Source organism: Rutidosis leptorrhynchoides, chromosome 4 (genome assembly GCF_046630445.1).
Source record: "Rutidosis leptorrhynchoides isolate AG116_Rl617_1_P2 chromosome 4, CSIRO_AGI_Rlap_v1, whole genome shotgun sequence".
NCBI classification, from domain to species: Eukaryota; Viridiplantae; Streptophyta; class Magnoliopsida; order Asterales; family Asteraceae; genus Rutidosis; species Rutidosis leptorrhynchoides.
In genome coordinates, this window is record NC_092336.1 from 529120399 (window position 1) to 529135485 (window position 15087).

The following is a 15087-nucleotide window of genomic DNA, read 5'->3' on the forward strand; positions in this document are numbered from 1 at the left end:
ATACACGTCTACTATTAAAAATGCATTTATGGTTACACATACATTTTGCTTGCAACCATATAATAAATTATCTATGATATTTTATAATAAAACACCTATATCTAACAAGATAAACATACAAATTACACATTTAATTTGTCATAATCTATGTTTGATGGTAAATTCAACAAATTGTGTTCTATTTTTGACAAAAAGTACACGTTTTTATAGATATTCGGAAATATTATAACAGTTTTTGAATATCCAACGGATATCCATTAACCCGCTTAATCCGGTGGATATGGATATGGATGGATGAACTGAAATTAAATGGATATGGATATGGATGAACAAAAATTAAATGGATATGGATATGGATATGGATACGACACCACCCGATCCATATCCGATCCATTGACATCCCTATGAATGACTCACTCTCCCTTAGGGGAGGTGGGGGTTCGATTCCCACTAGGTGAGGATTTTCCAAATAATTGGATCGAAAACCATTCTTATCGGGCCCAAATGATCCCTTGGTCCCACGCATGCGAAGATTGCAACAATAACAATGCAGGTTCGAATCTCGGGCCTGGCATGCTGTGGGGAAATGGGTGATGGTGTTTCGCCAGGCTCCAGTGGGCTACCGGGGACCGCTGGATGGGTTGACAAAGTCAACACAGAGCTAACATGTCTCTGTCGATACACATGTTTTTGCAAACAATTAACTAATTTGTTAATACATCTTTTAACATATAAATTATGGTCAAGTCATACGAAGTACTACCAAGGGTGAATATTTTTCAAAACATAGGCGCCGAATCAAATATTCATGACAAAAACTATCAAAATATTTTACACAAATTCTGTGTTTCCCTCCACCAACCTCAAAACTCAAAACCCCAATATTTCAACAACAAAAAAACCATCCCTCCAAATTTAAAGATCTTTGTTCATATTTATATCTCCCCCTCACTCCAAATACAATCTCAATCTAAATCTGTTACTCCAATCTCGTTGTGCAAACTGTAACCATTATTAGGAAAATGGAGCGAATGAACTCTTTATTATTCCTAAATCATCGTGATTACAATTACAATGATAAAGAGAACATTCCTCCATTTCTGACCTTTAACAAGAATATCGAAAATAATATCAAGCTCGGTCCGAAGATGAAGAAGTTGAAGAAGAAGCACAAGTGCAGGAAGGCCCTTTTGGACATAACTAATCTCATTGTCAACTCTCAATTTCAACCCCCAGCTACTTCAACTCTCGTTCCTCGTTTGCAATCGGATTCAAGTTGTTGGTTGATGGTTACTAATCGTCTTTCGGTCGAGGAGGGACACTGCAAATCCTTGAGGTTAAATTTCAGATGAAACTATATGTATCAATATATATGGAATTTGTTATCTTAGTTCTTGAAAGTGAGATTACTACCATTTATGCTTTGTAATAAGAAGAAACAATTTATTCATATATCTGTCACTTATTTTATTTTTTTGATTGATTGTTTTACAATGAATCAAACCACTGCATTTATACTACTGTTTGGACTGTAACAGCAAATGTGATTAGAGTATAGCCACAGCTCAAAACAAACATACTAGTGCTGACTATTTGACCTGTTTCGTTTTTTTATGTGACCCGTTTCGAGTCTGTATTACGTTACATAACGTGTCCTCCCTTATATATTGTTTCAAGTATATACATCAAGGAAAAAGCTGTACATAACCAGTTGCTATAGCAACCCCTAATATGATTATAGGAGGTAAAAGCACAAAAGCTCCAATAGTGGCGAAAAAAGTTGAATCATTTCGCCGTGATACTTCATTTAGATAAGCCTGCCTTTTTATATTTCTCTTTTGGGACACTGTTAATAGCTTTGGCACCTTTAGTTTTTTACCCAAACGTAGGGTGAAATCGTCATCACGCTCACCTACTAACAATATTAGCTTCTCACGAAGTGTCAGTTCGTCTTCATAGGTTCCGTCACTTGCATATCCTGGAGACCACATAAGCCAATCATTCCTCTATATATACACCACAATGCTATATCTACAAAAACTTTACTAAAACTTGAATATAAAGTTATAGGGATCAAGTATACGAAGAGAAATAATCATATAAATAGTTTTGTACATTTCTTGTAGCATTCCACAATCACTGAAACTAAGAATGTATAACTAGTCTACAAAAAATAATAATAATAATAATCTGCTACAACGACCTAAATCGACCCATTTATGGGCAAATGGGTCTAAATTGTCATCATTACTTAAACCCCGAACAGAGAGCACTATCCTAAGATGTATTGTGGAGGAATACTTACCAAATACCAATTTGATAGTTTTATCAGCAAATAATGTACAAACTCATAGAAATTTGATTTGTTCCATAAAGCTATTTCATTTATCTACTATAGAGCATATATAAAGAACTGCGAATAAAGTAAACCAACTAAATATCATAATGATGGTATGCTTTATCATAATCAAAATCACAATAAATTAGTAACAAACTGATATATTTTGTTGCAAGAAATTGATGTCAACATGCCTGTAGGAGATGCATTTGTGGTGAGTTGTTCCAGGAAATCAAGTTGTGTGCGAGCAGAAGGTGAAGCTGCTGCATGACAAAAAGTAGGAACCAGGTCAGAACGATATATGCTTTATGGCGTACAATGTTAGAAACTATGAACCAACTAGTATTGGTTGCTTGATCATACTAACACCATCGTAACAAAAGCGAAATCAATACTACTTTATAATCAGATTTATTTTGTTATATTCGAAATTATCTTCCTTTAAGCAAATTCATCCTGTTTAAACCTAAGTTTTTACAAATATATATTTACCTGAAGTGTTAGGGCGATCATCGTCACCGGAGATTCCATCTGTAGCTTTATTCGAAAGTGCAGCAGCAGCACAAGTGAAGGTGAAGATTTGTTTAGTTTTGTGAGGAACTAAAAATGGATAATTGGTGGTGTTGGGGTGAATACAAAGCCTGGAACAAGTCATGAGTGCCATTGTAAATTATACGAAGACGAAGATGCATCTCCACAAAATCATTCGTTTCTATGTATTTTCATTGAATCGGATGGATGTTATAATTATTGTCTTTTTGTTTGTAAATTATTTATGTGTGGGTGTGGTTTGGTGTGGGTTTGTAAGGACGATTTAACCATGTCCACGTATATTTTTATGAGTTTCTGATTCTTAAGTTGGTCGGGTCGATTACACTAAATTTTTTTTTTTTTTTTTTTTTCTTTTCTAACGGCGATTTTTGTCATCAGTAAATCATTTATTTCATCATTTGCACGTAATACACACGTTCGGGCAGAAACCCAAACCCGATCGACGGTACCCAGGAACACATCCATTCGGGCAGTGGTTCTAGGTAGAGGTCCGTGAACGAATCCGCTAAAACCTCCCTATAGGTCAATATATATCACGATTATTGGTTGTTCAATTGGTTTAAAGAAAATCATGTCATCCCTAAGGATCGAACCCATGACATCTCTCTATCCCATGACACAAAGTACATGGGGAGAACCGTTGGACTATGCCTGCAAATTTTTAACTCTCACTATTCTTAACTCTCACTTTGAAGATGTTTGAGGCAAATTGTGAATTTTTAATGAAAAATACGAGTTGAAAACTGTGATTGTATTTGAACTTTATTAATTCAAAAGATTAAAATTTCTGTGTCAAATATTTGTAGAATAATGTGATAAAATCTAATTTGAAATCGACCACTCTTTTTTCTTTTGCCAACATTCCTTGGATGTTTGGAAATGGATTTATAAGTGGTGGGGATTGAGTCCGATCACGAATCTAAGTGTTAACGAAGCTTTTCTTGGAAAAATCAACCTCCCAACTTCTTGGTTAGGATCGAAAATTTGACAAGTTACGGAATGGACAAGTGCATATCTATTGTGGAGAAACTGTAATCAAAAGGTGTTTGAAAATAAAAGTTGGGGCGGACCTTCTACCTTGATGGAGATACAATTAAAATCCTTTGAATGGATATCCTCGCGTGTCAAGAATGTAAAGATCGAATGACTACAATGGCTCACAAACCCGTCCTCACATATAGTGTAAAGTGTTTGTGTAAATAATCGTTCGATATGGCTAGAGCTGCATCCTCAGTAGCATTTTATCGTGTCTGTATATAGTTCCGGTACTCGGCATTATTATTCCTATTTTAGTTTCTCTAGCAGTTCTGTTTATGGTGTAACATCCCACATTTTTCCGTTAATTCATTTTAACGCCCGTTTTTTTAAAAAAAAATAATCTTTCGTCATCTATATTCGTAACTTCAGTTAACTAACGTTCTTAACACTTCCGTTATTGGATTGTAACATCTCCCGTTTACTCTCGCGTATTTAAAATAATTCGTTTAGTTAATTCACGCACCCGCTTTTAAACTCGATGGACTATTGTTGCCAATTGATCAAAGTGGAGACTAGTGGCCAACTAGTCACCACCACCCACCTTCCATCTCTCATTCTCTCTTATCTCTTCTTCATACTTCCATTTTTGACCAAAGTGGAGACTAGTGGCCAACTAGTCACCACCACCCACCTTCCATCTCTCATTCTCTCTTATCTATTCTTCATACTTCCATTTTTACTCTCAAACACCCACTTCACAAATTCATCATCTATTTTGAAATGTCCCGTTCATATTGATTATAAACGTTCCATATTAATTGATTTCGTTGCGAGGTTTTGACCTCTATATGAGACGTTTTTCAAATACTGCATTCATTTTTAAAACAACCATAACCTTTATTTTATCAATAAAGGTTTTAAAAACATTACGTAGATTATCAAATAATGATAATCTAAAATATACTGTTTACACACGACCATTACATAATGGTTTACAATAGAAATATATTACATCGACATATGTTTCTTGAATGCAGTTTTTACACAATATCATACAAACATGGACTCCAAATCTTGTCCTTATTTTAGTATGCAACAGCGGGAGCTCTTAGTATTCACCTGAGAATAAACATGCTTTAAACGTCAACAAAAATGTTGGTGAGTTATAGGTTTAATCTATATATATCAAATCGTAACAATAGACCACAAGATTTCATATTTCAATACACATCCCATACATAGAGATAAAAATCATTCATATGGTGAACACCTGGTAACCGACATTAACAAGATGCATATATAAGAATATCCCCATCATTCCGGGACACCCTTCGGATATGATATAAATTTCGAAGTACTAAAGCATCCGGTACTTTGGATGGGGTTTGTTAGGCCCAATAGATCTATCTTTAGGATTCGCGTCAATTAGGGTGTCTGTTCCCTAATTCTTAGATTACCAGACTTAATAAAAAGGGGCATATTCGATTTCGATAATTCAACCATAGAATGTAGTTTCACGTACTTGTGTCTATTTTGTAAATCATTTATAAAACCTGCATGTATTTTCATCCCAAAAATATTAGATTTTAAAAGTGGGACTATAACTCACTTTCACAGATATTTCCTTCCTCGAAAATAAGACTTGGCCACGGATCGATTCACGAACCTATACAAATATGTACATATATATCAAAGTATGATCAAAATATAATTACAACCATTTTTATTATGTTTTAAAGATTTGAGTGTATTAAGTCAGCTGTCCTCGTTAGTAACCTACAACTAGTTGCCCACAGTTAGATGTACAGAAATAAATCGATATATATTATCTTGAATCAATCCACGACCCAGTGTATACACGTCTCAGGCTAGATCACAACTCAAAGTATATATATTTTTGGAATCAACCTCAATCCTGTATAGCTAACTCCAACATTACTGCATATAGAGTGTCTATGGTTGTTCCAAATAATATATATACATGGGTCGATATGATATGTCAAAACATTTGAATACGTGTCTATGGTATCCCAAGATTACATAATATATTAGAATACATGTATAATACAATATAAGTTAGCTAGGATATGATTTGTATAGATTTGTTAAACATTTCCCGTAGCTTAAAAGATCAAAAATACCCAATCTTGTTTTACCCATAACTTCTTCATTTTAAATCCGTTTTGAGTGAATCAAATTGCTATGGTTTCAAATAGAACTCTATTTTATGAATCTAAACAGAAAAAGTATAAGTTTATAGTCAGAAATATAAGTTACAAGTCATTTTTGTAAAGGTAGTCATTTCAGTCGAAAGAACGACGTCTAGATGACCATTTTAGAAAACATACTTCCACTTTGAGTTTAACCTTGATTTTTGGATATAGTTTCATGTTCATATGAAAAATCATTTTCCCAGAAGAACAACTTTTAAATCAAAGTTTATCATAGTTTTTAATTATCCAAATCAAAACAGCCCCCGGTTTCACTACGACGGCGTATATCCGATTTTATGGTGTTCATCGTGTTTCCAGGTTTTAAATCATTAAGTTAGCATATCATATAGATATAGAACATGTGTTTAGTTGATTTTAAAAATCAAGTTAGAAGGATTAACTTTTGTTTGCGAACAAGTTTAGAATTAACTAAACTATGTTCTAGTGATTACAAGTTTAAACCTTCGAATAAGATAGCTTTATATGTATGAATCGAATGATGTTATGAACATCATTACTACCTCAAGTTTTCTGGATAAAACTACTGAAAATGAGAAAAATGGATCTAGCTTCAAAGGATCCTTGGATGGCTTGAAAGTTCTTGAAACAGAATCATGACACGAAAACAGTTCAAGTAAGATTTTCACTCGAAATAAGATTGTTATAGTTGTAGAAATTGAATCAAAGTTTGAATATGAATATTACCTTGAATTATAAAGATAACCTACTGTAAATAACAAAGGTTCCTTGATCTTAGATGATTACTTGGAATGGATTAGAAAGCTTGAAAGTAGACTTGCAAACTTGGAAGTATTCTTGATTTTTATGAAACTATACTTATGGAATTTATGAAGAACACTTAGAACTTGAAGATGGAACTTGAGAGAGATCAATTAGATGAAGAAAATTGAAGAATTAAAGTGTTTGTAGGTGTTTTTGGTCATTGGTATATGGATTAGATATAAAGGATATGTAATTTTGTTTTCATGTAAATAAGTCATGAATGATTACTCATATTTTTGTAATTTTATGAGATATTTCATGCTAGTTGCCAAATGATGTGATGAGGATCAAAGGATCCGTTGGAAGACAAACGCTCTTCGCAACTAATAATTAAAATCACACACGTGATTTGTTGGACAATTACTCGCCCACGAGTTTACGTAGAATCAAACGAAACGATTTTATTAATTAAAAGGTAGATGGATCCCTCCATCTTCATACATGCGGAGTATATATAATAAACAAATGTGTAAGACTCGTAACCGACTTAGACCTTGAACTAACTTATCTATTACGGAGTAAATGTAAATCTATGTAATCTTATCTTAATCTTAATATAATTTAAATAACTAATAACAATAATAACTAATAACTAAGACATAATTATTTAGATCCCTTAGTCTAGAAGGACTTCAATCTGGTTCCACATCAGTCTTCCCCACCTCAAAAGAACTCGCCCTCGAGTTCCAACTCAAACAAGACGATATCCCTGGATCAAAGATAAACCAATCAATGACAACTCGGTGAACATTGCAACTCAAATAAAATAATATGCCCAGGTCAAATGCAAACACACTAATTTTATCCTCTAAAACCCTTTGACCCTTCTCCCCTTCTTGAAAAGAACTCGACCTCGAGTTCTCAATGCCCGATTTAAACACGAACAAATCGTCTTTATTAATCCTCTTGCTTGCATCCATGGAGTTATTCAAATAAAAATATGATATTTTCTTGTCTCCATCATCTTTTGAAACTGCTACAACCTCACATTTATCAAGAATACATTCAGAAGCCGCGACTACTTTAGATAGTGGTAAATTCTCCTCTTTTAAACCAGAACCTAACAAGTCAGAATCTTGTGTTGCAGATTCTTTACTTTCTTCAACACTAACAACAGCTATATCATTCTGCATCCCTTCTAAAACAATTTCTTTTTCAGGATTCAAGGACACATTTTCTTCCTCAACCTGACTCTCCTCAGCTATTTTATCATGCTTCTCTATATGATCTGATTCTGATTTTTTCAACTTTGCTATTAAACTTTTCATCGAATCAAAAAATTCATCTGTATCGAGATTCTCCTTAACAGGTTGAATCTGCTGGTAGAGTTGTGGCTGATAGTATGGATCATAGTAGGGCAGTGGTGGATAGTAGGGTTGATGGTAGGATTGTGGTTCATAGTAAATGGGGCTTTGGTGGTATTGAGATAATCCATATTGGTAGTATTGATGTGATTCGTTCCAAGGTCGTACATCATAAGTAGATCTTCGGGTTTCTTCTTCAAGCCATCGTTGTTTTGCACGCTCGTTGGATTTGTTAACTATATCTAGCGTGTTCTTGAGTTCTTTGAGAGCGATAGCGAGATCGCGACTTTGATTTACCTTTTTGTCGGCCATTGAAACAAGATTTTTTTTTTTGATGAACAGTGCCAAGTCGTGAACAGTATTACGACGATGAACAGTGTTTCGATGATGAACAGTACCGAAGAACAGTACCAATATTTTTTTTTTTTTTTTTTTTGAGATAGGATATCAAAACTCAAACGTGGGAGAGACCCAAGTAATCGAATTAAAATATGTGGAATAAACTATCAAAATCCAAACGTGGGAGAGACCCAACTAATCGGAATGATGATAGGGTGGATCGATTGCTCTGAATACCAATTGATGAGGATCAAAGGATCCGTTGGAAGACAAACGCTCTTCGCAACTAATAATTAAAATCACACACGTGATTTGTTGGACAATTACTCGCGCACGAGTTTACGTAGAATCAAACGAAACGATTTTATTAATTAAAAGGTAGATGGATCCCTCCATCTTCATACATGCGGAGTATATATAATAAACAAATGTGTAAGACTCGTAACCGACTTAGACCTTGAACTAACTTATCTATTACGGAGTAAATGTAAATCTATGTAATCTTATCTTAATCTTAATATAATTTAAATAACTAATAACAATAATAACTAATAACTAAGACATAATTATTTAGATCCCTTAGTCTAGAAGGACTTCAATCTGGTTCCACATCATGATGGTTCCCACATGTGTTAGGTGGCTCACATGGGCTGCTAAGAGCTGATCATTGGAGTGTATATACCAATAGTACATACATCTAAAAGCTGTGTATTGTACGAGTACGAATACGGGTGCATACGAGTAGAATTGTTGATGAAACTGAACGAGGATGTAATTGTAAGCATTTTTGTTAAGTAGAAGTATTTTGATAAGTGTCTTGAAGTCTTTCAAAAGTGTATGAATACATATTAAAACACTACATGTATATACATTTTAACTGAGTCGTTAAGTCATCGTTAGTCGTTACATGTAAATGTTGTTTTGAAACCTTTAGGTTAACGATCTTGTTAAATGTTGTTAAGCCATTATTTATTATATCAAATGAGATGTTAAATTGTTACATTATCATGATATTATGATATATATTATATCTTAGTATGATATATATACAGTTAAATGTCGTTACAACGATAATCGTTACATATATGTCTCGTTTCGAAATCATTAAGTTAGTAGTCTTATTTTTACATATGTAGTTCATTGTTAATACACTTAATGATATATTTACTTATCATTTAACATAATTAACCAAGTGTATCAATATCTTAATATGATTCATATGTACCTAGTAAGACGTTGTTATAACGATAATCGTTATATATATCGTTTTCGAGGTTCTTAAATTAATAGTCTCATTTTTATGTATATAACTCATTGTTAAAATACCTAATGAGATACTTACTTATAATAAAATCATGTTAACTATATATATAACCATATATATGTCATCTATAGTTTTTACAAGTTTTAACGTTCGTGAATCACCGGTCAACTTGGGTGGTCAATTGTCTATATGAAACCTATTTCAATTAATCAAGTCTTAACAAGTTTGATTGCTTAACACGTTGGAAACATTTAGTCATGTAAATATCAATCTCAATTAATATATATAAACATGGAAAAGTTCGGGTCACTACAGTACCTACCCGTTAAATAAATTTCGTCCCGAAATTTTAAGCTATTGAAGGTGTTGACGAATCTTCTGGAAATAGATGCCGGTATTTCTTCTTCATCTGATCTTCACGCTCCCAGGTGAACTCGGGTCCTCTACGAGCATTCCATCGAACCTTAACAATCGGTATCTTGTTTTGCTTAAGTCTCTTAACCTCACGATCCATTATTTCGACGGGTTCTTCAATGAACTGAAGTTTTTCATTGATTTGGATTTCGTCCAACGGAATAGTGAGATCTTATTTAGCAAAATATTTCTTCAAATTCGAGATGTGAAAAGTGTTATGTACATCCGCGAGTTGTTGAGGTAGCTCCAGTTGGTAAGCTACTGGTCCGACACGATCTATAATCTTGAATGGTCCAATGTACCTTGGATTTAGTTTCCCCCGTTTACCAAATCGAACAACGCCTTTCCAAAGTGAAACCTTAAGCATGACCATTTCTCTAATTTCAAACTCTATATCTTTTCTTTTACTATCCGCGTAGCTCTTTTGTCGACTCTGGGCGGTTTTCAATCGTTGTTGAATTTGGATGATTTTCTCGGTAGTTTCTTGTATTATCTCCGGACCCGTAATCTGTCTATCCCCCACTTCATTCCAACAAATCGGAGACCTGCACTTTCTACCATAAAGTGCCTCAAACGGCGCCATCTCAATACTAGAATGATAACTGTTGTTGTAGGAAAATTCTGCTAACGGTAGGTGTCGATCCCAACTGTTTCCGAAATCAATAACACATGCTCGTAGCATGTCTTCAATCATTTGTATCGTCCTTTCGCTCTGCCCATCAGTTTGTGGATGATAGGCAGTACTCATATCTAGACGAGTCCTCAATGCTTGTTGCAATATCTGCCAGAACCTTGAAACAAATCTACCATCCCTATCAGTGATAATAGAGACAGGTATTCCATGTCTGGAGATAACCTCCTTCAAATACAATCGCACCAACTTCTCCATTTTGTCATCTTCTCTCATTGGCAGGAAGTGTGCTGACTTGGTGAGACGATCAACTATTACCCAAATAGTATCATAACCACTTGCAGTCCTTGGCAATTTAGTAATGAAATACATGGTAATGTTTTCCCATTTCCATTCCGAGATTTCAGGTTGTTGTAGTAGACCTGATGGTTTCTGATGTTCAGCTTTGACCTTAGAACACATCAAATATTCTCCTACATATTTAGCAATATCGGCTTTCATATCCGGCCACCAAAAGTGTTTCTTGAGATCTTTATACATCTTCCCCGCTCCGGGATGTATTGAATATCTGGTTTTATGTGCTTCTTTAAGTACCATTTCTCTCACATCTCCAAACCTTGGTACCCAAATTCTATCAGCCCTATATCGGGTTTCGTCTTCCCGAATATTAATATGTTTCTCTGATCCTTTGAGTATCTCATTCTTCAACTTTCCTTCTTTTACAACCCCCTGTTGCGCCTCCTTTATTTGAGTAGTAAGGTTAGTACGAATAATTATATTCATAGCTTTTACCCGTATAGGTTCTCTGTCCTTTTTACTCAAAGCGTCGGCTACCACATTCGCCTTCCCCGGGTGGTATCGAATCTCAAAATCATAATCATTCAACAGTTCAATCCACCTGCGTTGTCTCATATTCAGTTGCTTCTGATTAAATATATGTTGGAGACTTTTGTGGTCGGTATATATAATACTTTTGACCCCATATAAATAATGCCTCCAAGTCTTTAATGCAAAAACAACAGCACCCAATTCCAAATCGTGAGTTGTATAATTTTGCTCGTGAATCTTCAATTGTCTAGACGCATAAGCAATCACCTTCGTTCATTGCATTAATACATAACCGAGACCTTGCTTTGATGCGTCACAATAAATCACAAAATCATCATTCCCTTCAGGCAATGACAATATAGGTGCCATAGTTAGCTTTTTCTTCAATAACTGAAACGCCTTCTCTTGTTCATCCTTCCATTCAAATTTCTTCCCTTTATGCGTTAATGCAGTCAAGGGTTTTGCTATTTTGGAGAAATCTTGGATGAATCTTCTGTAGTAACCAGCCAATCCTAAAAATTGACGTATATGCTTCGGAGTTTTTGGGGTTTCCCACTTTTCAACGATTTCGATCTTTGCCGGGTCCACCTGGATACCTTCTTTGTTCACTATGTGACCGAGAAATTGAACTTCTTCCAACCAAAATGCACTTTGAAAACTTAGCGTCCAGTTTTTCTTTCCTCAATACTTCTAGCACTTTTCTCAAATGTTCTTCATGCTCTTGATCATTCTTTGAGTAAATAAGTATGTCATCGATGAAAACAATGACAAACTTGTCAAGATATGGCCCACACACTCGGTTCATAAGGTCCATGAACACAGCTGGTGCGTTAGTCAATCCAAACGGCATAACCATAAACTCGTAATGACCATAACGCGTCCTAAAAGCAGTTTTTGGAATATCATCCTCCTTTACTCGCATTTGATGATATCCAGAACGTAAATCGATTTTCGAATAAACCAACGAGCCTTGTAGTTGATCAAATAAGTCGTCAATTCTCGGCAGTGGATAATGCTTTTTGATGGTAAGTTTATTCAACTCTCTGTAGTCAATACACAACCTAAATGTACCATCTTTCTTCTTGACAAACAAAACAGGAGCTCCCCATGGTGATGTGCTTGGTCGAATGAAACCACGTTCTAATAGTTCTTGCAGTTGGCTTTGCAGTTCTTTCATCTCGCTGGGTGCGAGTCTGTAAGGAGCACGAGCTATTGGTGCAGCTCCTGGTACAAGATCTATTTGAAATTCAACAGATCGATGTGGAGGTAGTCCCGGTAATTCTTTCGGAAATACATCGGGAAATTCTTTTGCGACGGGAACATCATTGATGCTCTTTTCTTCAGTTTGTACTTTCTCGACGTGTGCTAGAACAGCATAGCAACCTTTTCTTATTAGTTTTTGTGCCTTTAAATTACTAATAAGATGTAGCTTTGTGTTGCCCTTTTCTCCATACACCATTAAGGGTTCTCCTTCTTCTCGTACAATGCGAATTGCATTTTTGTAACATACGATCTATGCTTTCATCTCCTTCAGCAAGTCCATGCCAACTATTACATCAAAACTCCCTAACTCTACTGGTATCAAATCAATCTTAAATATTTCGCTACCCAGTTTAATTTCTCGATTACGGCATATATAATCTGCTGAAATTAATTTACCGTTTGCTAATTCGAGTAAAAATTTACTATCCAACGGCGTCAATGGATAACTTAATTTAGCACAAAAATCTCTACTCATATAGCTTCTATCCGCACCTGAATCAAATAAAACGTAAGCAGATTTATTGTCAATAAGAAACGTACCCGTAACAAGCTCCGGGTCTTCCTGTGCCTCTGCCGAATTAATATTGAAAACTCTTCTGCGGCCTTGTCCATTCGTGTTCTCCTGGTTCGGACAATTTCTAATAATGTGGCCCGGTTTTCCACATTTATAACAAACTACATTGGTATAACTTGCTCCGACACTATTGCTCCGCCATTACTCGTTCCGACACCATTTGTTCATTTCGTTCTGTTAACCCCTATTCCGCAGACCTCACACTTCACCGCACTATGACCATTTCTTTTACACTTGTTGTAAAATTTGGTGCAGAACCCCGAGTGATACTTTTCACACCTTTGGCATAGCTGCTTCTGATTGTTGTTGTTCTTGTTGCGGTTGTTATTGTTGTTGGGATGATTGTTGTAGTTGTTTTTGTTGTTGTTGTTGTTGTTGTTGTTGTTGTTGTTGTTGTTGTTGTTGTGCCGTTTGTTGTAGTTGCGATTGATGTTGCGATTGTTGGGATAGTTGTTGTTGTTTTGGTGACTCTTATCACCGTTTTCCTCCCACTTTCTTTTGACTAACTTCACATTGGCCTCTTCGGCCACCTGTTCTTTAATTCTTCTGTAATGACCCGGAATTTTCCGACCAAATTATACTTATGAGATTAATATTTACATAAATTAAACTATACCAACATGATAAGCAATCCAAATTGTTGAGACTTGTGTTTTTGAAAAGAGTTTTACACAACGTTTGACCGTCCAATATGACCGATGATATCACGAACTATATAACATACGATAATTATACGTTTGTGTATATATATGTATTTATATATATTTAACATGATCTAAGTATGGTTTAACATCTCATTGTGTACTAATGACAATGAGTTATAAGTATATTTTGAAACTACTAACTTAAGTTTTCAAAACGATAACTATACGTAACATTCTTTGATATATATACTTATAATCTATAATGCTTATACATGTATCGTATATATAATGTATTTAATCACTTTTTAAGGACTTAAATACATAAAACAATATAAGTATATTCACAAAAGATAGCTATATTTGAATTCTCGTTCCGTTTCCTCAAGATTTCTATATGTATATCTAGGGTATATGTACCCGTATCATACCCAGCTTCTATACGTATTTACTATTAGTATATACACATCAAATTAACATCCTAATCAAGATTATTACTACCCTAGATATGAGGTAACTAGGATTTGTCAAGTAGTATGAATTATTAGTAAGAAAACAAAATTAGGAATCCTTTTCTTTCTTTATAAACTAAAAACGTTTTTATAAATGAACACCATTTCTTCACTCCATTTTCTCATACCTACACTCTCATTTCTCTCTCAAAATACTCCTAACTTCATACTTGATCATATCCAAGCATTTTCCCCATCATTTAGCTTCAATTACAAGCCTTAAACACCATAAGAAAACTCTTTCAAGAACATATCAAAATAACCACCCATTTGAAGAAGTTTACTTCCAACCTTTTGATCTAACTCAACCACTCTTTGATTCCAAAATTATTTCTTATCTTTTGCAGTAACTTTGTCCAAGTAACTTGAGGTAGTAACTTTGTTCATAATCTTATTCAATTCATATTCATATAGCTATCTTATTTTGTGGTATAAAATTTTAACAACAAGAAC

The 15087-nt window shown here is 34.7% G+C and overlaps 1 protein-coding gene across 2 annotated transcripts; it reads right to left on the bottom strand.

Annotated features, from left to right (window-relative positions):
- Positions 1–1465: 1465 nt before the first annotated feature.
- LOC139844985 (uncharacterized) lies at positions 1466–3122 on the bottom strand. 2 transcript variants are annotated; one of them, XM_071835207.1, is made up of 3 exons: positions 2831–3122; positions 2533–2598; positions 1466–1978 (listed from the first exon to the last, which is right to left on the bottom strand). In XM_071835207.1, the coding sequence occupies exons 1-3, from the start codon at positions 3000–3002 to the stop codon at positions 1686–1688; spliced, it is 531 nt and encodes a 176-aa protein (XP_071691308.1). In that variant the 5' UTR covers positions 3003–3122; the 3' UTR covers positions 1466–1685. The 2 variants fall into 2 exon arrangements, with proteins under 2 accessions (XP_071691308.1, XP_071691307.1); XM_071835206.1 differs by having other exon boundaries at positions 2533–2601; positions 2831–3119.
- Positions 3123–15087: the final 11965 nt, after the last annotated feature.

What these genes read in the sequence shown, in the direction of transcription:
- LOC139844985 (XM_071835206.1), bottom strand. Translation starts at nt 3,002, where the DNA reads ATGGCACTCATGACTTGTTCCAGGCTTTGTATTCACCCCAACACCACC. An exon ending in TGATCGCCCTAACACTTCAG is followed by an intron (nt 2,602 to 2,830) that starts GTAAATATATAT and finishes TTTGTCATGCAG; the next exon opens with CAGCTTCACCTTCTGCTCGC. An exon ending in CACAAATGCATCTCCTACAG is followed by an intron (nt 1,979 to 2,532) that starts GCATGTTGACAT and finishes TGTGGTCTCCAG; the next exon opens with GATATGCAAGTGACGGAACC.